Source organism: Calypte anna, chromosome 2 (genome assembly GCF_003957555.1).
Source record: "Calypte anna isolate BGI_N300 chromosome 2, bCalAnn1_v1.p, whole genome shotgun sequence".
Taxonomy (NCBI): Eukaryota; Metazoa; Chordata; class Aves; order Apodiformes; family Trochilidae; genus Calypte; species Calypte anna.
Window position 1 is genome coordinate 112,351,981 of NC_044245.1, and position 26,854 is coordinate 112,378,834.

The 26,854-nt window shown below is 38.3% G+C and overlaps 1 protein-coding gene across 1 annotated transcript in view; it reads left to right on the plus strand.

Moving 5' to 3' along the window:
* Window positions 1–24,652, plus strand: part of XKR4 (XK related 4) — a 214,988-nt gene extending 190,336 nt beyond the window's left edge. The window contains exon 3 of the mRNA XM_030445544.1: window positions 23,706–24,652. Coding sequence (XP_030301404.1) covers window positions 23,706–24,652 — 947 coding nt within the window. The remainder of the gene's footprint in view (window positions 1–23,705) is intronic.
* Window positions 24,653–26,854: the final 2,202 nt, after the last annotated feature.

Sequence of the window (26,854 nt, forward strand, 5' to 3'; positions counted from 1 at the left end):
AAGAGAGAAAACTTTCACTGCATCATCTAGCACATCATTTGGGTAGTGTAGGTAGATCAGAAACCATTCTGTATGGAATGGAACCATTCTACCTACTATTCTGTAGGTAGATCAGATGCCATTCCCTCTGCTGAAGAATTGTATTTCTTTATAAGATTAAACTTCATGTGTTGAGCAAGTGGCTACCAAAACTAAGATGGGCATTTTGATTCTATTCAAGTGACAAACCACTCAGACTCCATACCATGGCAATTTATAACATAGATTCTTCCAGTCTGAGGGTTCTTTTTTCTTTTTTCCCAGAGTTACAGAGAAGGCTTACTGAGATAAAGCTTCTCCAGTGCTTATTACTATATGCAGTAACAGTACAAAATACTGAATATATGGATTCTCTGTCCATATTTTCAGATGGTAGTGGGTACTGCAGTGTACATTGCTCTTGTTTCAGTATGGTGCTTGTGATGAAGTTCTGGGAAACCCTGCAAGAAAGGCACATATTGGCAATCATTGCCAAGAAAACAGTGACAGTTTCAGTCCCTGTGACATATACATACACAGCCTCCTTGTGAACCAGTAGGGAATTTTCAAATACAATCCATAGAAATACTTGCATAGAACTGCTACTGGAAAATAAAAACTGGTTTCATGGGCCCTCATGCTAAAGTACATCTCATCAACACTTTCCAAAGCCAATTGGAACTGCTCGTTCACAGTATAATACAGTAACAACTTTAGGGCCAACTCTTTAAAAAATTGCCTAATTGCCCTAATTGGTTCTCAGACAATTGTCCAAGTGAGCAGCATTTAGGGACTTCAAGGACAGCAGGTCCTCTACACATTCTGTTGACTTCACTGTGTTCTTCAGCCAATTCAACATAATTGCTCCTTTTACCAGCAGATTTCAGTTCTCTGTTCTGCTTGTTTTCTAGAAGGAGCAGGAAAAGATGATTTAATAATAAAAGAAGTTCAGATAAGCACGCTTAATAGCTTATTTTGCCTTCCCATGTAAGCCTGTTGCAAAGGTACATGTTCAAATTATGTTTCTTTTGAACTGTTTTCTTTGATTCTTCCTACACATGATATCAGCAGGCCTGATGCCTCAGACTTCATTGGCTGGTGAACAGAGACACTGAGCAATACTGAGAAACCAGGATGTTTTTCCATCTTCCATTTTTTCATTTTTTTCTTGTGTCTGTAAGAAATCTATGAGGGTCTAATGATTTAAATAAACCTGATTCTCTTCCAATTACTTCCCTCCTCGGCAGAATGTGTCTAATGTATTAATGTATGCTGTGAGAATTGTACAGACTGAGAAACTGAGAATAAAGAAAAATCTCACATTAAAGCTCCTGCTGCTTATGCCAGAAGCTCAGTTAAGATGAGCTGGAAGGTCACTTGCTCTTGCTTGGGGCTGACATTTTGTCCTCCAGAATCTCAGGTTAGTTATTTCTAAACTTCCTGGCTATGAAGTACATTTAAAAAACTCCAGATCAAGAGTGTGTTGTGTGTCTGCATTTGTGGAAATTTCACACTGAAATATCTATTTCGTGTCAGTGTGTGGTCAGGTTTTTAGCTGCAGCTATTGAACTTATATCACTCTGTTAACTGTATTCACTGCTGAATACAGCATAAAAAAATGAAGATTATCAAATGCATAGAAAAGAAGCATTATACATGCAAAGATTTTATTTTGGTCTCATTTTTACAGAGTTTACTGTAAAGCTGTATCATTTTCTCACTTACCTTAGTGACTGGAGCAGCCTACCATACAACAAGAAAACCTAACTTTGGCTTTTGTCCACCCTCCACCAGGAATGAATCATTCCTAAAGTGCCTGATTTAACTTTGCAAGCTCTTCTTTTTCCTAAGGGCAGCTCCTCTTCCCTGACAAAAGTAGATGTGTTATGACATTGCAGACATTGAACACACATGTGCCAAGTTTTCAGCCTTTTTTGAAAGGTGAAAGCTAAAATTCTGTATAGCTAATAAAAACTTGTGAGTGCAGTGAGGAGTGACCAGTGGTTTGCAGTTTCTTTTGGTACAAGGTCTGATGACTAAAAGGGACGATAGCAGATGTGGCTTTTCATTTAAGGTGTGGAGGTCCTTGCTAGAGGACGTTCTGGGTGAGAAATGTCACTCAGGTCCAAAGAAAAGCTGAGGGCAGTCATGGAAGAGAAAGGGAATTGAAGGTAGCTAAAACAATAGTCCACATTTGGGGAAAGAGGAGAATATGGCTGTCCTGTTGGTGTACTTTTACCAAGGTGGCTGATCTGAGCCATTGCCAGAGGTGCAAGACCCCATCCACCTTTCCTGAGCCAGTGTGGCAACTCCTATCTTCTTAATCTTTCTTAGTAGGTATTTTTGTATGAGAGAGGTTTTCCTTTTACTTTGTTATTAATAAAAAATAATGAGTCATCACCACTGTTGGTTTTTTTTCAGGTAGTCAGGTACCTTAAAAAGACTCTGATAAAGTTGGAAATTATCACAAGGTGCTGTCTGTGTCTATTGAACCAGCCACCTAAATATATGGTTTCTAATGCTTCTATCAACTAAATAAGCAGTGCTTATTTTCAGCAATGATATTTCCTTCTCAACAGCAAGGGCTAGGTTTCCATCACCTCAGTTCCCCTGCCAAAGGATGTTATGGAACCCCTGCAGAAATTATATCAGCTATATAAACTGAAGCTACATTTCTTAAAGGAATCTACGTATATCTGGGTTTAATTTATAAAATTAAACCAGAGACATAATAATTCTTTACAAGGGCTTTTGAGGTTCAACCATAAATATTGAGTAGACTTTAATTGAGAGGGTTGTTTGATAGTGTAGGGTCTATTAGCTGGAAGAGGAGTGCATCACAAACTGGATTTACTGACATTCAGCTCATATTTGCTCAGGAGTTTGTCTCAGGACAGATGAGAATGAGATATGTTTATTTAAAGTCTGCACAAAATTAAGACTGAAAATCTTTTGGAGAGTTTTTGCATGTTTGTCTAGGGTGACTTTGATAGATGCCTTATATTTTGTAACTAATACTGCAATTTTAAATATATTTATAATAAATATATTTACATACTCTATAGTAGAAATAATGGATTACTTAAAATAAATATTCATGATCTCAGGCATACAAATTCACTCAGGATTTAGTCAGTTGTGCACCTGTCCCTGGTCTTAACATCCATATCATTTGCCTTCCTACAATACCCTGCAGATTTTCCATCCTAACATTTTAAGTTGTAAATTTTCATCCAAATAAGCAGCTGTCTCCTTCCCTGACATACCCACAGCTCTTCCTTGCCAGCGTTGTCTGCAGCCAGTTGGCATTCAGAGGATGTCAGAGCACATCACAGCTGGGGAGGGGTAGCCTTTCAAAACTGTTTACCTCCATATGTGACCAGCTTTTGCAGCACAGCAGTATTGTGGCACAACCTCTAAGTATTGCCTTTAGATGTGTTTCTAGCAACACTGACATAAATAAGTACAGATGACAGTCTGATGATCAAAGGCCTGTATTTACCCCAGAGACTCTGATATGATGTCATGTAGGATTTGACAATTAACCTTGAAAATCCCTGAAATATGTTGGGCACTTTTAAAAATTTTTCTAAGTAAAAACAGAGTTCAAGAAAAAAATAAACAAAAAACACAGAATCTTGTGCGTGACAAGGTGTTCCTTTGGACTGCAGAAGTGTTGACAAACAGGAAGCAGGCAATAATGATTTCATCTCTCAGAACAGGTAGGATTTTAATGTTTTGTATGATTGCCATTAGATGCTTCAGCTGGCTCTACATTAGTGAAGCAGTTTGGTATATTGCTGCTTTTTCTGTCAATATGTATCCAGTTAATTTAGAAGAAAGGTTGTTCATGTCTATGTGTTTTTTTGCATACCCCATCTCTCTGCCAATAATGGTCAGATGGGGGATTGTGCTGTCTTTTGGGCAAAATGACTCTGGGAGGATATGCCGGAGTGTTTCCTACACTGCATGTTGAATACTTGTACTTTGTACATGGTAAATAAGTTCCAATTTGCATTGTCCTGGAGGTCACGATGTGTTGTTCTACCTGTGCCTATAGTTAGCATGCACTTGATGACAAATAGAGCAAATTCTTGTGTGACCGTGATCAGGTCTTCAGTAGAGAAAGGGTCCTCACATCCATTCACACTCACTTCACAGGGTTTAGTGAAAACCATGGACTGCTGCAAGACATAAAAATTGGTCAAAGGACTCTTGCTCTAGAAATACATTGGCCTCTGAAAAACAATGTGTTCTCCCTCCTGGAAGGTTGCACTAATGGTGGTTTTGCCTTATATTGGATTTTTCATTTATTTCTATTGCTGTTTAAGTGGGAGCTCCAGCAAACAAGAAAAACAAGACTGTGGATGCATGACTGTCCAAAGACAGAAAAGGATATACAAGTGTCTTAGCTAGATAGAGCTACTTTGCCCCTGGAAATAGAAGGGAATGGGTGAACATTTAAAAGTTAGCAGAAGAAAACAACCATTTGAAACATAGTTCTAGTCTTGGGGAAAGTGTAATTTTCCCAGAAAGGCAGAGATTATGTCCTCAGCAAGGGACTAGCTCAATGTGCCCTCAGGTTACATTTCCAAAACTTTTTTTTTTTAGTCTTCAAAGTTCAAAACCTGTAGACAGTCATCTTTGGCAGGAAATGCTTGAGACACTGAACCTGTTTTTTGTTTCTGCACAAGCCGCACCAGCACCAGAAGTGCAAATTGGTAATTGTGATGAAGCAGGGATAGAAGTCAGTGTTACACTAGGATGCTGTTGCTAGATCTTAGCCTTAGCACAATAATTTTATTTTAAGGCCCAGTCATGAGATTGTGGTAAAAAACTATGAAAAACTTTACTTACATAAGGCATTTAGGATGTGCCTGTTAGATTTTTCTGGAAAATATCAACCCTAATATTAGTGGCAACCATCAGCCCAGTCATAATCAGACCAAGTGAAGTTGGAGTCTTTTCCACTTGCTTCATATAGGAGGCTGTACAATTGCTTCATATTTATAGCTCAGAGATCTTCCACAAAGAATGTTTAAGGACTGGAATAGCCATGAGTTGGTGGTTCTGGACATCCTAAGCCTGATTTCTGCTAAATGTGTAATCCCCAAGCAAGCTGCAAGAGAAGGAAGAGTGCCTGAGGATTCAAAGTCAAGATTTATTTTAAACTGTAGTGGGGGCCTTATGGCAAACAATGCCAGTGTTATTTTTAAATGTGAAGATCTTGGCCCACAGGATTTCACCTGAAGTGCTCTAAGGTCTGATTCCCACTGATGTCAAAAAGGTTAAGTACATGTACTGAAAGATCCAAGTTTAAGTTACTTTTGAATCTGTATCCAGAATTTTTCACAAATTTCAACAAATCTGTCTTATGATGGATTTAACATGACAAGTCCTGCAGTGTTATGTGTTTCTCTGGGACCTTCTTCACCACTGGTCACCACTGCTGAACAAAAATGAAAGGTTTTACACCTAAGGTGAAATGCTGACAAGTACGATCACAACAAGAAAGAGAACTGTATATAAAAAAAAGCTTATGTTCTTTGCAGAATCCTTTTTTCTCCCGTGCTACTATGTGTCTGTACTGAAAGCAGTTCTGGAGAGCCCTGTTTTTTTCTCAGAGAAAGGTTCAAAGGCGTTTTCTTGTTGCTTACAACCCATTAAACCTTTGCTTCACTTTCTTTCCTCCTTCCCTCACTGTCTTCTCAAAGATTTAACATAGGTGGTTTTCTGGGGCTTTGATGCTCTGCATTGCTTGGCAAGATGGCCTATTTCACAAAGACAGGCAGCCACTCCTTCCACAGAGCAGCCCTTAGAAATCACAGCCAGGGACTGCAGGAGAGTTTTCCAGTGTGCCACAATCCCCTGATGCTCTGGAAGGTGAGGAACTGTTCCTACCCTTGCAAAGAGCATGGCCCTGGGAAAGGTAACGTGGCTCCAGTCTTCCAAAGCTCATCAGCTGAATCAATAATCCTTTAACACTGTCAGCAGCAAAGGCCCATGACAGCCACCTTCAAGCTGCTTTAATTTATACTAGATTGAAGTATTGACAAACTCCCTCATTGCACTCTCCAGCTGCTCTGAGGACCAAGGACCTGCATTTGCTATGACAAGTGTGTGTGATTATTTAAGGGTTTGTCTTCAAATGTGCAAAAGGGGCTTTGATTAACCTCATCCCAGGAAACTAAAAATGCACAAGCTAATTATATTAACAGTTTATTAAAATAATTGGCATTTCAGCCAAGGTATGTGATGTTTGCCTTCTGTGAGGTAAAGACATCCTGTGCTGTGCTGTGGATGCCTGCTGCAGACTGCCCACCTGGATTGGCATCACATTTTTTCTCAGTTCTGTTATTGTGCATGCCTTATAAAGTCATTTATTATACAAATTGGCCACTTCAATTCCTTTCTCTGGATGGTGTTTGCATTTTTAAAATGCAGTGTGGGGGGTTCACTTATTAGTCAGTTTTCTTTAGCTGTCACTCAAAGTGACTGCACGACTTGATTCCCTGATGATTAAAAAAAAAAAATTAACAGAGAAGCTGCCAGTCAAATTTACCAAACAATCCAACAATAGAGGAACTGCAAGCCCAGAATATTCTCTGGTTGCTGTAATTATACACTTTGCAGAGTAATAATTGCATGATAGCCTGGCATTCATTATGTGAACTTAAGTGCTCACATTATAGACTTCTATTTTGAGGACATTATTACCACTTAGAATAATTCTGTTCAAGCTGGTGATACCTAGTACACCTCAGCTTTTACAGAATTAGGGGAAATTGTTAATATTCTACTTATAAATATGACAATAAAATTGCTGCTTTATTTCTGTTCTAAATAGGTGAAAGCATTTTTTAAAGGCAAGTAGCAAATCCTTGCCTCCATTCATCTTGAATATTTCAGAAAATATGGATTACAGCCAATATCCTTATTTAGCCAGTGCTGCTATTAAATAGCTATTTAACCAGCAGTGCATATACCCTATGGCATAAAGTGCAGAAGTACCAGATGTGACTATGCTGGAATCATTGGCCCAAAATAATAAATTCAAGTCACAATATTTTATTGAATATTTGTACTGAGTATATCAGAGAGGATCTTTTCAAAAGGTCCATGAGGATTTAGCAAACCAAATCCCACTAATGATCCATAGAATTTATGCTCATAAATACCAAGTCCTCAAGTCTTTTTCAGGTGGGGAAAACTGTTGAAATTTTACACTTCTGTAAATCTAAGAAGAATTAGTTCATTATTGCCAGTGAATTCACATGAAACCCATTAGGAGTTTGTTTGCACAAATGTGAAGAACTGAACAAATCTATCATCATTGTGATAATCTCATGAATGGAATCTAAAGTTGGAAATTCTCCATGAAAATTTCTCTAATACCTACCCAAATATGTGTCCCTGTTTGTGGCAGGCATTCTCAGCATAGAAGATAGTGGTTAAACACTGTCCTGGGTGAGCACAGGCACAAAACTTCACCTTGAAGCTGTAAGAAGATAAACTAAGCACTCCCTAATCTAGCACGTAGAAAGCTGGCAAAATGCAAAAATAACTTTATTTATGCAGCTCTTGAGAAAAGCTGACTGTGGTTGTTCAGATTTGTTACTGTCCTTCCTAGCCACATGCTTGCAAGAATGAAATCCCTGACACTGCCCAGTACTGTTGAAGGGTAATTTGAAGACATTTTCTCCTTTTTGTTCTGACCTATTTTCAAATCCCAGCTGCTCTTTTTAGATTGAATGGAATTCAGATGGCTCACTGAATATACAAGTTGTTTATCTTTTCAGTATCCTGATCTCTCAGGAAACAGCTTTCCAATGATCCAGCTCAATGCTGTTGGGCTACCTTCTGCTCTTCAGGCTCAGATTGTGATGTTGGCTCATGGGCACTGACAAGCACAGTGCCAGTGCAGACAGATCATTTGTTGTTTGCAAATTTGGCCAAGGAGTCTGCTGCAAAAGTGGTGTCACTGAAGGCATCTTCCTTGTGGCTACTATAATAGACACTGCTTTAAAACTCCTCACCTTCTCCTCCTCAAAAGGCTTTCTGTGCTCATATTTCAGGCAAATCATTCAGTTCCTCTTCCCCTGGTTCATCCATCAGGAAAATGGATGTCATACTGACATTCTTTGTGAGCTATTTTAAGAATAATGTAATGACAATAGAGCATACTAAAATATTTTAAGAAAAGGTGTTAGATCTGCAAAGCATTGTTAAAATACCTCATTCACGGGAATACACACATTGTAGGAGCTAATATGTTGCTCAGCTTGAATAGATTAGAGGAATACAATGGAGCTATAAGGGGAAATTTTGTCATCTTTTCAGCACAGATAAAGGATAAAGAATGTTATTCTAATGGTGGAAATAATGTGTTTTACTAAGTGAATATTGGGAGACACGTCTTCTGCATGAACATCATGCACATTTCCTACAAGCCTGAGTTACACAGTTTATGAATTCTTGCAGTTAAACTGAGAATAAGGTGTATTGAGATCATGACTATAAATTTATCTATGTTAATGTTAAAGTAAGAATTTATGTATCTAGATGCTCTGTGGATAGCATAAATATTTTAATGCAGACAGAAATACAATGGGATAACAAATAATTACAAATATATTCCTGAATTCTATGGAACTTTACTACTTGACTATTGTATTCAGGTTTTTTCACCTCATTATGAGAGAGGAAATAAAAATTAATAGAATCATAGAATCACTGAATCACTGAATCATAGAATGGCTTAGGTTGGAAGGAACCTTAGAGGTCATTTATTCCAACCTCCTTGCCATTGCAGAGATACCTCTCATCTAGACCAGGTTGCTCAAGGCCTCATCCAACCTGGCCTTGAACACCTCTGGAAAGGAGGCATCCACAGCTTCTCTGGGCAATCTGTTCCAAAGCCTCACCACCCTTGTACTAAAAAACTTTGTTCTAATATCCAGTCTAAACCTATTCTCCTTCAATTTATATCCATTTCTCCTTGTCCTACTGCTGGATACTCTTACAAAAAGTCCCTCTCCAGCCTCCCTGTAGGTTCCCTTCAGGTATTGGAATGCAGCAATAGGGTCTTCTCTTCTTCAGACTGAACAAGCCCAGCTCCTTCAGCCTCTCCTCATATCAGAGAGGCACAGGGTAGGGGTTATTCTGATCACATAAATCATCAAGTAGTGAATTGAAATGCCCCAGATAAAGAGGGATGCTTTGGAAAAAGTAAGAACCAGTGAATAGCCTTGCTGTAGTTACTCACACATGCTGACCTCTGTCCTCAGTGGGACATCACATACTAAAATATGAAGCATTTAATAAAACTAACACTTTCTTTACAATTAACAAGAATATTAGTTACCTGTGGAGTTCATTGCTGTAGGAGGATCTTTAAAAAAAAAAGCTGACCTGGGGGGAAGGCCTGAAGAACAAGAAATGCCTCATCCTTGGAAGTGCTCAAGGCCAGGTTGGGTGGGGCTTTGAGCAACCTGGTCTAGTGGAAGCTGTCCCTGCCCATGCAGGGGGTTTGGAACTAGATGATCTTTAAGGTCCTTTCCAACCCAAACCATTCTATGATTCAGTTCAAATAGGTACAATCTGTCTGTAAATACCTACAGAGGAGACACCAGAGCAATGAGCTGCTGGGCTAACCTGCTCCTGAAAGGTGTGTGCATCAAATTGCAGGTTGCCTCAGTTTTATGATGGGACCACGATGCATTCCTGAACCAAACAGCCATGGTCTCAGTGCCTCAGCCACCAATGTGTTGCATCCAAAAGCAGAGGCCTGGGCACTTTGTGTCATTGCTGGGACAGCCATGAAACTGGGAACATCAGGAGAGGGAGGTGTTGGAAGAGAGGAGACAAGTCTGGGGACTGAGAGCAGATCATGAGAAAACAACTGGAGGGGCCGGGAAACCTGTTGAATAGGAAGGAATATGAAGAATTGTTTGAAAAGCCTTGTAGATGTGGTGACAAAGAGGAAAAGGAGGCATCCCAGAGAAAACTTGGGAGGCAGGTGATGGTGAAGACTTTTAGAGGCAGAAACACTGGAAGGAAAATATGCAGAACCAAAATTAATTGAGAAGTTATCACTTATGACAGTTGTTTTGGGAGAGGAGGAGGAAGTGTTGAGTATCTGAGAAAGCATAAATTGACTCATACTCTTGCCCTTTGATAGACCTTGCTTTTCAGAAAAAGAATAAGGAAAAATCTCTAAATAAGTTTGTAGTTATATGTTGTTCTTGTTTTAAACTAAACCAAAAAAAGTATCTCTGTCTCCTGCTTCCCAAATCAGGTTAAGATTGAAAGTAAATTATATTAATAATCTGATTATACCAGGCTATTGCAAGGGTTGCTTTTATTCCTAAACTAGTATCAATGTACATAATACATCATTCCAACACTTAACAGTAGCAGAAAAAAGTTAAATTCATTAGAGTATAACCAGGCCATAAAGTGCTTAGATGCTAGTATATAAAAATATAGCTGATTCTGTTATCCTATTATTAAATTTTGTAGAGACAATCTACATACATATTAAATAAATTTCTGATGAATGTGATGTTTTTCCACCAGTGCCTGAGTGTTTGGGGAAAGTTACTTTGCATTTTCTCTAAAAAAAAAAAAGAAATTCAATTATAAGAAAACCTTTTGCCCATTTACTTCAGTTAAAGTGAAATAGCATATCCTCAGACCCCTCCCTGATACTGTGGGCACATGCTCTACCATGTTACCCCTCCAAGTCAGGATGATTAAGGTGAACCAATTAGAGGCATTTTGTTGGTGTAGGGTATTCACCAGTAGGTTCAGAGCTACTGAGTATTTACCAGTTGTCCCTGCTGCTGTTGAGAAGACTGGATATTTGTATCAAAATGTTTGTTGTTGTTAGGTTACTAGTGTAGATTGTGGTGTAGAATGCTTTGTTATTGTTATTCTGTTGGCAAAAATGTGTCGGTGATGGGAATTGATAACTTCTTGATCATCTTCAGTGTCAGAAGGAATGTCTTGCTAATCTGCTGTCTCACTGTATCAACAAACCAATACATCAAATAAATACTAGGTATGCAGCTGACTGCCACTTCCTCCTTTGTGCCTGCAGAGAATCTCATTTAAAGTCACTGTAAAACTAATATCCATTCTTTTGCTCTTTGAGGTAGATGCTCAGGAATCTCTAAATGATAATCTGACTCTGAGTTCCAGTTACAAAGCCCTCTTTGAGTTCCATTTTTAGCCTGAACTGTACTGTTTACACCTTGGGGGACCACATTGCAGGTGTCTACAGACACTGAAACATTCATTTTTAACAAAATATCGAGCAGCAGATTAGTTCCAGAAAAGAAGAATGCCCATTAATATAATTTGATAGACTCTTTGACTAGCAAAAAAATAATGAAGCTGTATTTCCTACTGGCTTCTTTCCATCCCTGCTGTAGGAATAAACACATAATGTCCCCATAGCCTTCTGACAGTGCCTCTTACTCCTACCCTCTGCTTAAACATCACACTCAAAATCTCTCAGATCCCCTCAACTCTCACACTCTACTGCTCACTCCCTGCCTTGTTCCCAGTTCTTTCTCATGACTCTGGGTTTGGATGTGTAAGTGGCACTATCTGCAGGGGTTAGCTCAAAGTTATATCTGTGTGGGTTTGCAGGCTGCCAGGAACATATTGCCTCTTATTACTCTTGTTATTCTCTTACTAATTGTTCCCTGGCTCTGGAATAAAAATGCCTGAAATCTGCTTCTAATTCAGTGGGAACACTCCTTTGGACCCTTCTCTAGCTACCGTTTTCCCTGGACTTTACAGAATTTGGTATCACTGAGACATGTATTTCTCTATCAGATTCTGTTGCAATTACTTGATAATTCTTAAAAATGACCATGGGTCAGACTGATGTGTAAATGCATAAAGAAACAAGTTTTTAAATTAAAAAAGAAAACGTGAGCAGAGCTAAAACAAAAAGTCTAGATGAGCCTGACATTAATCCAGTATAATAAAAATGTTAACTGTTTACTCAGCTAACAAAGAATTAGAGGCTAGATAGCAGAATTTTGCAAACAATCATTTCATGAATGTTGGGTCTTGTTGTCCAGACCTGTTACCTTTCATTGAGAAGCTTACGAGTTAGAGTGATGGCAGCAAGTATAATTGACTAAAGTTTTTGTTGTTTGGTTTGCATTTTTTTAAGCTCATGGGACTTAAAGTCATATGGGATCTTGAAACAAGAGTGAGTAGGGCTCACATTAAGTGAAGTAATGTCGTGAAGATGTAGAAACCATGTAGATGAACATAAAAATTAGGAAAGAATGCGTGAGGAAGTGGTTATCAGCACCTACCAAACACTACTCATTACTCTCATCTTGTTTGATAGTCATGAATGATGATATGCAATATTTGCTGTCTGGGTTTCCAGTCTCTGGCTAAGTTTGCCCAGGCTTTACACAGAGGCAGGAGGGTTGTTAATAGTGTGTAGGATAGGTTACCATCACAGTTTGATCTGAATCATTTGGTCAAGATTAACATATCCAGATAATTATGTTTTAGTATGGAAAAGTCTATTTGGGAATCAGAAACACAGACTACATCTGTAGTATGGGAAAATGTCTGTCTTAAAAATAGAATCAATACATATTATAGAATCGTATCATAGAATGGTTTGGGTTGGAAGGGACCTTAAAGATCATCTATTTCCACCTCCCCTTCATAAGCAGGGACATCTCCCCTAGACCAGGTTGCTCAAAGCCCCATCGAACCTGGCTTTAAACACTTCCAGGGAGGGGGCAGCCACAACTTCCCTGGCACTTGTGCCAGTGTCTCACCACCCTCATAGTGAAGAATTTCCTCCTAAAGTTCAATCCACATCTCCCTTCTTCCAGTTTTAAGCCGTTGCCCTTTGCCCAATAACTTCAAGCCCTTGTAAAAGTCCCTCCCCAGCTTTCCTGTAGCACCTTCAGGTACTGGAAAGCTGCTGTAAGGTCCCCCCCTGGAGCCTTCTCTTCTCCAGGCTGAACAACCTCAACTTTCTCAGCCTGTCCTAATAGGAGAGGTGTTCAAGCCCTCAGATCATCTTTGTGCCTCTTCTCTGGACTTGCTTCAACAGGTCCATTTGGGAGCTCCAGACCTGGACACAGGATTCTAGGTGGGGTCTCACAAGAGCCAAGTAGAAGGAGAGAGTCACGTCCCTCGACCTGCTGGCCACTAAATACCAGTAATTCAGAGGATGGCACAGCAGTCAGCAGAGAGATCTTTTTTTGTCAAGGCTTCTACACCTCCTGGTGTAGAAGGCAGCTATGCAATATACACTTCCCAGTGTGAGAACCACCAATAAAACCACTGTTAAAAGCCTGTGACCTGTTCTATGACTCACACCTCCTACAGGATGGAGATACTGAAATAAATTCAAAGGAGGGGAACAAAATGGTCCCAGAAGCCACTGATCAACCATTTGGATATAAGACTTTCTGTGACCAATCAGCCCAGAATATTAGGAAAAAGTTGAAAAAGTTATTCAATCCTCTTCCATGGAAACTTGTGCATTAAAAAAAAAAAAAAATTTTTATAGCAGGATCCAAGGAAGCTTTTTCAGTCTTCTAAACAAGCACCAGAATTTGAAATTAGATTAATTTAATCTTGCAATAAGATGCAACTTTTTGGCACAAACTGCATATAAATATTGTAAAAGCTTTTAAGAGGAAATGTTGAGTCATTATTTTTCCTGGAGTTTTCAAATCGTGCCAGTTTGTCTGTATGTTGTATAGGAATCTAAATACACTGTACATATAATGTGTAGACAGATACGTAATATTTACCTAGGTATATAATGTGTACATTCCACATATATCAAAGATAGGTGGAGATATAGCTGAAGAGCTTCCTGACTGATAACAAATGGCTTTACAATTAATATTAAAGACAAAGATATGGACATGAGATCTAAAATACTCCAAAGCCAGGCATGAGGTAGAACCAGAATTCATGTCCAGACTTATGTCGCAGAATATTCTTCAAAATGGTTATTTAGACTTTGCTTCAGTTTACATTATCTGCACAGTAGGTGAAATATATGGATTTTCTTTTGGGAGGGAGGAGAGGAAGTTAATCATTGCTTTTTCTACTAATAGAAAAATAAGTCTATTTAATGAACCACTGTGAAAATATATCAGAAGATTTTCAAAGTGAAAGAAACATAACAGAGTAAGAACTGTAATATTTCAGCTTGATCCAGAGAAAACTTAAATAGCATCATGTACTAAACAAAACTAAGAGCTCCAGTTTTCTCCCTGCTAAGAGGGATTGCACAAATGCTAAATCGATTTCCTCTTCAGAATGATACTAATTGCCTTTTGTCCCTGAGCACCACATCAGGCATTATCCTCAGCATCTCTTCAGGGCTGAAAAGCTTAGAGAAGCTTAAGAGGCAAACACAGAAAAATGCTACATATAAAAGGTGTTTCTTAGATAAAGTGTGTCAAATAAGGTACAAACTTCAGAATTACTTTAATGTGCAAGTGGAAGAAATATCAGGTGCTTAATGAGGCTGAAATTTATCCCCTTTCAGAAAGCTAATATGAGCCTGTGAACCACCAAAAGCCAGTCCTAAACTTACAGCTTAAGGGGATTTAAGGAGAGTAATGGCCCCATCCTATCTTTCTGCAGTTAATGTTTCTTTGCCAATGACCTGGTCTCATGCTATTGATTTAATTTAATATAAGGTATTTGGGATATTTTTCATCCCAAAAGATGTTCGGGCTTCTAGTCTCCTCTGTGTTGGAGTCTCCTCTGCTGTAATTGAAATACTGCTTCAGCCCTTCCTCTTCCAAATCCCCAACATTTCTAGAGCCAATGCAATACTTCTGTGTGTATGTTATGTTATTCAGTATGCCTTGGAAAATATATTTAGAAGAGATAGTCTGGATCCACCAGATAATGTTTCTGATATGTTCCACTGTGTTGCAGCCAGTATGGTCTTTTCAAGCTGCTTTGCTTGTGGGGTGCTGGTGGAAAACACAACAAAAAACTTGATTAATAGTAAGAACATATCTGTTTCATGAGTTCATTTCAGGCTAAGGAAAAAAATGTCACGAGATATTTAAAAAGTTCTTTTGTCCATGCTCTTGACATTTCTATGGATTTTCATTTAGCCACACAGATGATTAGGAGCCTTAGAGCTATCAGAAATAATGATTTTGAGCCTCATTCTGAGGGCTATATATGTTGGAATTTTCAAAGTCCAATTCTCCTGCTCTTCTGGTGTTTAGTCTTTACATAATTTTGTGCACATATTTTCTATTAAAAACATCTACTTGGAAATACCACTAACCACCAAGTCTTCTTTGTAGATTATGCCCTTATCTCTGTAGTATCACTACAGATTGAGAAGGGAAGAAGACATCCTTCCCCCTGAAAGAAAGCAAGAAGGAAAGAGAAACGGGAAAAAATTAATCTCTAAGGATGTCTTGACATTATGCTATTTCAAAGGTCCTGAGGCATTCTAAGTGAAAAACTGATATCCTGGAAACATTTGCTTTTAATATTCTAAAATTACACTGGTGATGTTTGAACTCTACAGAACTTCAGGAAAATCATTGTCTGAAAACCAAAGCTGGATAAAGTCAGACTAGTCATAGTCTGGGAGGAGTGACCACAGTGGCTGTGTGAAAGAAAAACATACTCATTTTCTCCCTATTCATGCTCATTCACTGCTGTAGACTAAGTAGGGGGTTATAATAAGTAATAAACATATAATTAATAAATAATTAAATAAATATATTTTCATGCTTCTAAAGAAAATATATATTTTGTTTTCATAAAAGACTGAAATAATCTAAATGGCATTTGGTCTGCACATTTTTTTTCACTTAATGAATATTTTTCCAAAGGGTTTCAAATAAAAGAATTCCAGATGATCCATTTAGCAGCCTTTGAAAATCTATGTGGCTCATTCCTCTGAATGAGCAGAATATACCAAGAGAAACTTTGTCCAGAAATGGCATAAGCAAAAGCATATAAGAGCTCAACAGGAAAATAAAGGTAAAATCACAGAAATGTAGGTGGACAGAAAGACGTTTCCTCAAAGCATCATTTGTGAGGTTATTATATGTGTCTAGTACACTTCCTAATTTCTTTTTCTCCTGTTGGGCAGGTGGGAGAAGTGCTTCTCTTCTTGACCCTATTGAAGGTGTCCATATATGCAGTGCATGGGACTGAGCATTGCAGGCGGAGCCTTCTCCCATAGATGGTGCCCTATCTTTACCTTAGTGTTGTGCTGCCAGCATCTTGGTCCTTCTCAAGTGGTAATGGCAGGAGTTCTGTTCTGCTTGGGGTTGCTTCAGTCTCCAGATAATCCCCTGATTACTGTAAGCTACTTGCAGCAACCTCTAGACATCAACAGCCCTTTTTGCCAAAAAGAAATGTACAAATCATGGAAATGAGCCTGAAGTCAGTGGGTGTGTTTATGCTACACATACTTTGCTGGAATATAAAGATACCAAATTACCTTAGAGGCATGGAGTCTAGCTGTGAAAGTACAGAAGTCTAAGTTTAGCTTCCTAACTGGCAAAATGATCTCATGCTGTCTTGCCAAGCCTGGCAGCACACAGAATGCATGAAGAACATGAGTACCTGACAGCTGTCACTGCCTCTGGAAGACTGGACTTGATTAGCAGCTAAGGAGGACTCCTGAACTGTGACTTGTAAATATAACACATTTTTAGTAGAACAAGAAACTAACAAATAGTAGGAAAATGCACGTGTGAGGTAGGAGAAAAGATCACTTGGGATAGCTAGTAACTATCACTAGTATCACTAGTATCACTGAGCTAGTAACTGGCCCTAGCTAGCCTGTTCTGGCAGTGTGACTTCTGTTCAAGTGTCTGAAAGAGTTAATTACTTTTACATACTGATGGAAAGGTAGCAGAGCTTTTGGTTGTTGTGCCCCAGACCCTTCCATCATTATCTGTCTCTGAAGAAAAAGAGGCCTGAACTACTTACTGTGGTCTCTTGAAAGACAGGAGAGGTCCAGCTTTCATGGTTCTTGTGGTCCCTGCATGTTAAATTGGCTTTCTATGTCTGGTGGATTTTATTTGCAGTTTCCAAAATAGCTCAGGAAATACTAACAACAAATTTTGGGTACAATAGTTACAATTTGGGGCAGAGGAAAAGGGAAACTGCTCTGGATGTTACCTTGAAATAGAATTATGATCCTCATTCAGCTGTACACCTGTTTAAAGCTATAACTGGAACTGCTGCTCAGCAGAAGCCTCTCAACAGAGTGTCTAACAGCCAGATTTGCTAAGGTGGGCATGAACTCGAGTGCAGCAAGAGGCATATCAGTAGGCAGGTGTCTGGTAGAGACCCTCAGAAGCTGCCAAAGGTATGTGCAATAAGCCAGACTTTTGTCACTGTCACTTGACTTTGGTCCTCTATGCAGAGTTCAAGCCACTGCAGGAAAAAAATTAGTAGTAGGTAAAATGAGTAAAATTGGAAGTAACGTTTTCTATAACATTTCTAGACTTCCAGGGCAAAGATAAGTTACTGTGGAGAGACAAATTATAGAAACAGCTGGAAGTTGTCTCACTAGAAGTATCTTTAGAAAACGGCTGAAAGAAATCATGGGAGAAATTGTTCCTACATAAGCTAGCATGGCATGTTCTCTAAGCTTAGGAGGAGTCATATCAGGCGTAAATCTGACTTCTATTTTAACAAGGAAAAATCCTATCATCCCCTATACTGCACTATTCCATCCTAGGATGCAGTGAGAAAAACTTAAGCTGGAACCTGGGAGTACAAAAGTTGTTAAGATCAGCATACAGCATATTTTGGGGGGTTGGACCTGGCTACAGACATTAAGTTAGTGGTGCTTCCCACTTCTTAAAAAAAAAAAAATAATGGGACAGCAAAGACTGTGTCAGACAGGATCCTTGTACATCAAATGTGCCTATGGAATCTGATGACTGATACTTTAAGGCTGTAAGGAGAGATTCCAATGTGGATACTTGAGTGCATTGCTAGAGCTTACTCCAGCAGGCAGTCAAGGAAAGAAATAACCCAGGTGAAGGCAAGAGTTCATGTTCTTATCCCTTTAGATAATAGGAAAACATAAAAAAGCAAGCTTCATCTTTAGGTTTCATCTCACAGAAATGGTCAGGGAATGAGACCCACGGGCATGAAACACATATTGAGATTCTGGACACAGATTTCCTGATGTGATCATAAGCTGCTCCTAAAGCATGCCAACTACCCTGTGTATGAAACAACATGTGGAAGAATGGTATGTATGCTATGTTGTCCATTGCCATATTTGAGTATGAGGATAAAAAAAATAGTGCAGAAACCCACAGACTGCAGCCAAGCTGTCTGCAAGGCCTCCACATGAACTTCAAGCTTGTGGCTATGCTTGTAGAGGAGCATGGCAAAAGCTGTGTAAATACAGGGAGCTATTTTCTGAAGCTGGAGAAATGCAGTCATGGTGCACTGTTTCCTAGAGGATTGAGGCTTTAGGGGGAGCTGTGAATGTTAGAGATCCTTGGCTTTGGTTCAGACAAGCACCTGGAACCTGGGATACAGATAATGTCACTTCTGCAGCTGGGTAGGAAGCTTGTAAAAATAGGCTTTCCTAAAAAATATTTCATGGTCCCAGATCCCAGGCAATGTTGTTGTTCCCAGCTGTCCTGCTACACTTGTTGCTCCTGCGTTGACATTATGTACTCCTGAAAATGATGGGATGACCACAAGTTACAAAAGGAGGATAAAGCAGAGACAGAAGCTTTGACGTGAGTTTAATTTCTGAAATCAGGCTGAACATCAAAGAGCACTTTCTCTGATCAGTTCATCCATTTGTGGGGTTTTCATCTGACCTGAGGTGCACTGTACTTGTTCTATATAGGATTTATGGATTGATGTGACTAGAAAAAAAAATAGTTTATGGACCTGAATATGCCTTTACTCCCTCAGGTACAAATCAGAAGACACAATTAGTGTGAGAATGAGACCCATATTTTTTTCAGCTACACCCCAGTCTAAAGATTATATTGTGGGAGTGGAAGGAAAATATATTCTAGTAAATCATATATGCTGCTTAGACATTCAGTGGCTTTCCTCAACATTAAATAAAATGTACATGTTTGGAAGAACCATAATGCAAAGGTAGATGTGTCAGCAAGACACAATTTAGTTGTGAATTGCCCAGCAGAGCTGTAATATGGAAATCCCAAGAGATCAATTCTATTCGGGTTACTTATGAACATTTCGGTCAGATTTCATAAAAGCAAGGTAACTTCATTGATTCTTTTGTAGCTATTTGAGTTTGCTTCATGGAAATAATACTACATTTGTGAACATGGCCATCTCTGTATTTTTTGCCCTCAAATATGTTTGCTTTTCCTCGTGGAAGACATGTTCGTGGGGTTATTTGTCTTGTCTTTTGTGAGCTGTAGCTTGTTGCAGTGTATTGTATATTATGTATTGGATTTACAGTACTGGTACAGATATGCCAGACTCTATAAAATGCAAGAACATCTCTTATATATGGAGAAATTAATCATTTCCAGGGAAGAAAGTTAAAATCATCATTCAGTCAAGTGGAATCAATATTCTTTTTCTTCCAGACAGGAAGGGCATTATCTTAAGAACAGCTGAATCTCATCTGTAATTACAAAGTTGTCATTCCTTTATACACATAATTAAGCAATGTACACCATTAACAGAAAAAAAAAAAGGAAAATTGTCTTTTTCACTCAAAACAGACACTAATTAGTTCCTGACAGAAGGTTATCCTAATACAATACATTATGGGCTAATCTCTCCATCGAGACTGTTGGTGGTGGGCTGTGCTGTGAAGGCTGGAGGTGGGTAGGTGCACTTCCAGCTGATTGCTATTAGGAGCTTTTCATTTTAGAATCAAGCAAAAACATCATTTGACTGATGCCATATGTGAAGTGATCTTTTTCTTGTACAAAGCCTGCATTTCTTTCTCTTCAGAACAAAGCTTTAGAAACCAAATCATATGCTATGAAAAGATTTGAAGGTTCAGCTTTAGAAAAGGAAGGAGCAGAAACATGCTTGCATGTTTCCCAAGGCAATTTTACAGAATTCCTGCTTTCCTTGACCTCAGCGCCCTGTAACAGACAAGCATATAGTGTCTTGAGTATGTATTCATTGATAATGGCTAGTTAATCTTAGTTTTCAAGATCAAGACCCTAAGTACAAAACTGTGATATACAGGACTGTCAAATACACCAGAAAGCTGCAGTGGCACCCAAAGAGTCAGCACTGAGGCTGCAGCTGAGCAGTTTGGAAACCTGGTGCTTGTTCTTCATGAACAGGGGCTCCAGAGATCACAGTCCAGCCTTTTCTGTCCATTTCTGAATGACATAGAAGCCTTTCTGACTCTGGAGGCTAAACCATCTGCATTGTTACAAATCGTTCGTTTTCCACTAAGACTACAGGACATTCTTTACTTTTCACCTTGTGCCATGCTAGTGCCTTTAAAGTTTTGTTTTGCCAGTAAAAGGAATTTATTTTAGGTTTTCTTTTGAAATATGGCTAAGGAGGTTTCTACTAACACATTCTCAGCAAATGCATCGTTGTGTTCTAATTTATGAATTATCCATTCAGTGCTACAATAATTTGCTTTATCTCTAACCATACCCAATGAATTATTTATATAGTGACATTTGTTTGTTAGCAAACTGCCGTTTGCATCACTTTTACAATATTGCTCTCATTATTAATTATACTTTTAATAATTCTTTAGTGCTTGCTCTCATCAATAAAGAAAAATGGATGATACCAATGAACCATTTGCCTTATCTTAATTCTATGTCTCTAGCACCAACGCCAAGAGCAGATACATAATACTTTAACTGGCAATTCTTTCCTCTTGTACATTGCCTTGTCTCCTTTTCTCTCCTGTAGGCCCATATCCCTGAGTTTGTCCTCAGCATAGGATATTTCCATATTAATGTCTATTTAAATAAATGAATTATGTTTCTATTGTACTTGCCTCTTTCTATCCCATACAATGAATATGAATTAATTAGCATTAGAACACTGGAAATTCCCATGAATTTTAACATTTTATTTTGAGCCGCCTCTGTGCATTATTGAATGATTTTACACTTCCTAATGCAAAACTGATGATATCTCCATGAATCTCTGTGGGAGTGTGTGAGGTCATTAAAGTTAGATTTGCAAAGAAAATGCATGGATTTCTCTTTCATAATGTTCTTCCCTTTGCTGATAATACTAGTTTTGAGCATTATCCTGCTCATCTGCCTTGCCAGGCTTTTCATTTCATAAAGGAAATTAACTGTGGGGTTTGGATATTTAAAACATTCTTACAGGAAAACTAGAATTTCTGTTTTCAGCTGTTAGTGTTGTCTTCAGAGCTAATGGTCACTGAAAGGCAGTCCATTGTGAAAAGCAAACATACATGTCAGAAATGCATCCCTTGTCTCTGACCTGTCTTCATTCCTAAGAGTTTATTCCCTCTGGGAAAAAGGGTTCCAGAAGTAACACTGGTGTTTTGATAACCAGGCATCTGCATGGGTAGAGAAATGAAGTTTTATTAAAAATTCTTCCTGGAATCCTAAATCTGTACTATGTTTCTGCTGATTGATTATTTTTTTTTCTATTATTTTTAAAACAGAGAGGTTTTACATTCAAGGGTTTGTGGGAACTCACAACATAATTAACAACCTGCCAGTGACTGACAGGGAAACACTGGCAAGCACAATCCCTCCTGAAAGTAGTGAATCCCTCTTTACTACTTACCTAGCAAGATCTCAGTGTCTTAACCCAGGTGGATTGCTGAAATAATTTGGGTTTTTTTCTTTCAGAACCAGGCCTTATATATATATAACCTACATTTTTTCTGGTTTAAAATAAACTTTTTTTTTTTCAAAACTGAATAGTAACATGTACTTAGGCTTAAACTTACCAATCTGTATGAACAAAATTTACATAAAATGTTTAATATTTAAGTAATCTATTTTTCTATTTTGGTTTGGTTTTAAAGAAAGGTATTGAGCAGGGAAGACAATTAACATCTATGCATCAAGAACCAAAGGTTGTTAAAATTATTAAACAGCTTTTAATAGCAGACAAAATGAATGTTTTCTTTCTTTCAGTTTGATTTACTTCAATAACTAGTTCAAAATAAAGGAACTGCTTAGAAATGAGTGAGCTGAATCATCATCTTTAAATGGCATATGAATAAATTCTCAGTCTGGAGCACTGAGACTTATGAATTCATTCATTAAGCATATATAAAATTTGCTTTGGTAATAAACCAGATTTAAGTATAAAATGTTTGATACATTTTTCCTCTGTATGCAACTTATTTATAGCAATTTATTTAAAAAATAAGTAGACTTTAAAGGCTGGGGTTTTGCATTTCAATTGAATTCCTATTTCCATCAAATGCAGCTTGACATAAATCATAAGTAAATAAAAATTAATCTTCTAATAAAAAAAGAATTTTTAATTTCTAACAGAATGCTTTGTAAGGATTCTGTGCTGAAGATTTGAATAATTATGCTTAACTATCTCTTTTTAAAAGGGAATTTAAGGTATTTTTCTTGTACTGTATGGAAGTAATGGATTTGCTTAAAAACTAGATTCAATTTCAAAAGCAGCTTCTTTTTTAAGTTTACCTACTGACAAAAGTCAAAGTCACTTAAGGAAAAAAGAATAATGCACATTAAGAAGAAACATATAAAGTGGTTTTTTTAAAAATTTGTTCTTGATTTTTTCCTATTTTCAAGTGAATAGGCATTTTCATTAAAAATGGTGTTTGAAAATCTCACATGAAATAATTTGATTTTGAATTCATAAAAAATACTTGGAAGGTTTTCCAGAAGTATTACACTTCAGTGCCTTGTAAACAGGCAGGTCTGTGATATACGGGAGACGGAATGGCTAAATTATCATTGTCATAAATCCTGTCTTTAGGAGCATCTATACTCAGAATTTTAATTCAGTAGAAGATTCCAACATTTCTAAAATGAAGTTCTCTTCCAACTGGAAGAAAATAAAGCTTCGTCATCTGGTACTTGCTAAAATTCTGTTAAAACGTGGTAGAAATATCAAACTGGACAATATTTTTCTGTCAGCAAGGGTAAGGCAGCTAGTGTAAACTTCGATGTAATAGAAGGTACATCAATTTTTTGTTTACATTGATATTGATCTAGTTTATATGTATATGATGATGTTTTTTAATTAGAAAGACTTGGTTGCTTTATATTAGGCTTCTGTAACGAATTACCAAAATTTAAAAATTCATATTCTTTCTTTAAAACAACATGCACAGTAAGTCCTGTAAATCTCACAGCTGACAGAGATACCTATTCCCAGCTTGCTAGATTGTGAATTAATGAATTTGCTTGAAACACAAAATTACTAGAGATTCATTTCAGAGCATAGCTTGCTAGCCTGTCTTGCTCTTGTGTGTCCAGCACACCAGTGTGCTTGCTCATGAGGGGAATGAAATCTCAGCAGCAGAGATACTGGCTGAGCTGAAGGAGAAGTAAGAGATATTATTCATAGAATCATAGAAATAATAATCATATCACTGACATATTATGTCAGTGGTGAAGAGCACATTTAAAGCAGACATGGTCTCACCAGTTTCAACTAAGTGCTGATATACTAATTATGCCTTAAATGCATCTCCTGTTTCCTCCTAGGTCTTACTGCTGCAGCATCTCTTGTATCCCTGGCATGGGCTTTGGCTTCCTACCAAAAGGCCCTCCGTGACTCCCGTGATGACAAGAAACCCATCAGTTACATGGCTGTTATCATCCAGTTTTGCTGGCATTTCTTCACAATTGCAGCAAGGGTGATTACTTTTGCTCTCTTTGCCTCGGTTTTCCAACTGTACTTTGGGATCTTCATCGTGCTGCACTGGTGCATCATGACTTTCTGGATCGTCCACTGCGAGACAGAGTTTTGCATCACTAAGTGGGAGGAGATAGTGTTCGACATGGTTGTTGGGATAATCTATATCTTCAGTTGGTTCAATGTCAAGGAAGGAAGGACACGCTGTAGGCTTTTCATTTACTATTTTGTGATCCTTTTAGAAAACACCGCCTTGAGCGCGCTCTGGTACCTGTACAAGGCTCCACCGATCTCTGATGCATTTGCCATACCAGCACTGTGTGTAGTGTTCAGCAGCTTTTTAACAGGCATTGTTTTTATGTTAATGTACTATGCCTTCTTTCACCCCAATGGACCAAGGTTTGGGCAGTCGCCAAGCTGTGCTTGTGAGGACCCCGCCGCTACCTTCACCCTACCCCCAGAAGTGGCAACAAACACTCTACGCTCCATCTCCAACAACAGGAGTGTCACGAGCGAGAGGGATCAAAAATTTGGAGAGAGGGATGGGTGTGTGCCCGTGTTTCAGGTGAGACCCACCGCACCATCCACACCTTCATCCCGGCCACCAAGGATTGAGGAGTCTGTCATTAAAATCGATCTGTTCAGGAACAGGTACCCAGCGTGGGAGAGACACGTGCTGGACAGGAGCCTGAGGAAGGCCATCTTAGCATTTGAATGTTCCCCTGCTCCTCCACGGCTACAGTATAAAGATGATGCCCTTATCCAGGAGCGTTTGGAGTATGAAACCACATTGTAAACAAAACAAAACCACAGCTTGAAGACGTTCTGACGTTAAAGTCCAAATTAAGGGTTGGCAGTAGGGCCATAGGAATGACTAAACTGTATACTACAAGTAGAGCAGCAAGCTGTAGTGTTCTTAGCCTGGCTATCATCATGATTATCATTTGATCCACTGTGTGCAGTCTGTCTGCGGGACACTGATACAGCAGCATCACCTGAAAGCCTCAAAAAAAAAAAAAAAACAAACCCAACATACAGATCAGTCGATTCAGCTGGGGAAACTCACCCATGACTCCTTGCTGCTATGAAACTCTGACTGCACAGTACTCACAATCAAACCAATAGGGGGGCTCTGACCAGGGCTTTCAACTTTAGCCAAGTAGTGCATTTTATTTTAGAAATGAATGATTGAGATTCGCATCGATCTGTGTAATCAATAGCAGAAACAAACATACACACACACACACACACAAAAACAAACCCAAAACTTTTAAAAATAACAGAACTGTAGCACTCCATGTTGCTGTCATGAAGACTGTTTTCAGGGTAAAAAATAGGAGCATAGTAGTCCTCAACACTCCCATAAATAAACTATTCAGGTTAGAATAGATTTGCAAAATAGTTCTTAATTTAAAAAGGTGCATTGTCATGTTCGTAAGGCTGTCAGTGGAAAATATACTAAATTCTAAATAATTAGGTCATAAACATTAATACTCCCAGAACTGTTTGTTTTCTGTGGAATTTCAAAGTCTTTTAAAATGGAATTTATGTTCTTTATGTTACTTTCAACAGAAATTCTATGCAGCTCACTTCTGCTTTTCAGGAGAAATAAGGAGCTCTAGCACGTAGTGATGTAAATTAAATGATAATCATGATTCAGTGTTCAATTTGCAAAAAAAAAAAAAAAACCAATAAATATATATATATATATGTAAAAGAACAGGGAAGTATAATTTTCATATTCTAGACTTTTTGGAGGACCCCATTCAGATATTTCAGAAGAAACTACAAGGAGATGGACACACTGAAACTTCTCTGTTTCAGGACTGAGAAACGCATGATTCAGTGTGTGAATGTATGCAGGGGTGACAAGAGACTGTGACATGCCATACCCTTCTAGTGCCAAACATGGTATAACTGCAAGGTTGATATTGCCTGAGGGACAGATAACGAGCGGCACAAGCCCTACCAGAACAAGAAGCAGGAAAGACCAACCAAGTTCTCAGCGTGTAGAGACAGCTCTGATTTTTCCTACCCAAGGTGAAAGTGATGTCTTTTAAAGGCTTTCAACCACCTCCTAGTAAGTATATCACCGAAGTGTAATATAAGCAAGTTATGTGGAAGACCCTCTTCTGTCTGTTAAAGACTTGCATCCAGATACGTCTAAAAATTATGTTGAATTTCTTGTAATAGAGTGGTTTTGCTGCAAGCTTTTGGGTTATAAATACCTCCCTAAATCTAGTCAGTGGTATCCTCCCTTATGTTAAAAGTATCCCCTGATGGTGCTTTCAGATGCATTAAAGGTGCAAGTCAAAAATTTGATAGTATTTTTTTTAAAGCTGGTGCAGAGTGAAAAACTCATGAATTATTTCAATATTTTTGTAAAGTCAAATACGGTTTAAAAGGGTTACTTTTTATAAACCTCAACTCTTTTAATACATTTCATTCTCTTTATAACTTAGATTTTAAGAATTGGTCCATGCATTTTATCAGCTGGCTTCTGCAGGTTGATATAAACCTGGTTTTCACACATTATGGATTTGTTTTGCAGTGTAATGCCATATGAAAGCCTACCTGGGTACTTTTAGATACTCTATAAACTGTAGATCCTGCTTCAAGTGTAAGTGGCTTGTAAAGACACCAAGCAATTCCATAAGAAACACTTTGCTATAACTATTTCCATCCGTTTTAGGAGAGAGAAGCAGAACTGAAGAGTTACTGTTGTTAATGGCATTGTCAGGATGGAGAAGACCTGATGATTGGTATTGTAACCTTCACTGTCAGGTATACTCATTGTAGTCACTGATGTATAGGCTGCTGGGTAAATCTCATTTTTCTTGTTATTAATATTTATACTCTGAAATGGCTGAGGTTACACAGCCTGTGTTTATTTGTATGCATTCAATTAGCCATTTATAATGTTGACTTTTTTTAATTAGTGAAATATTCGATACCTGTTGTTCTTTCCTGGGGCGAGTTCCTCAAAACAAAACATCTG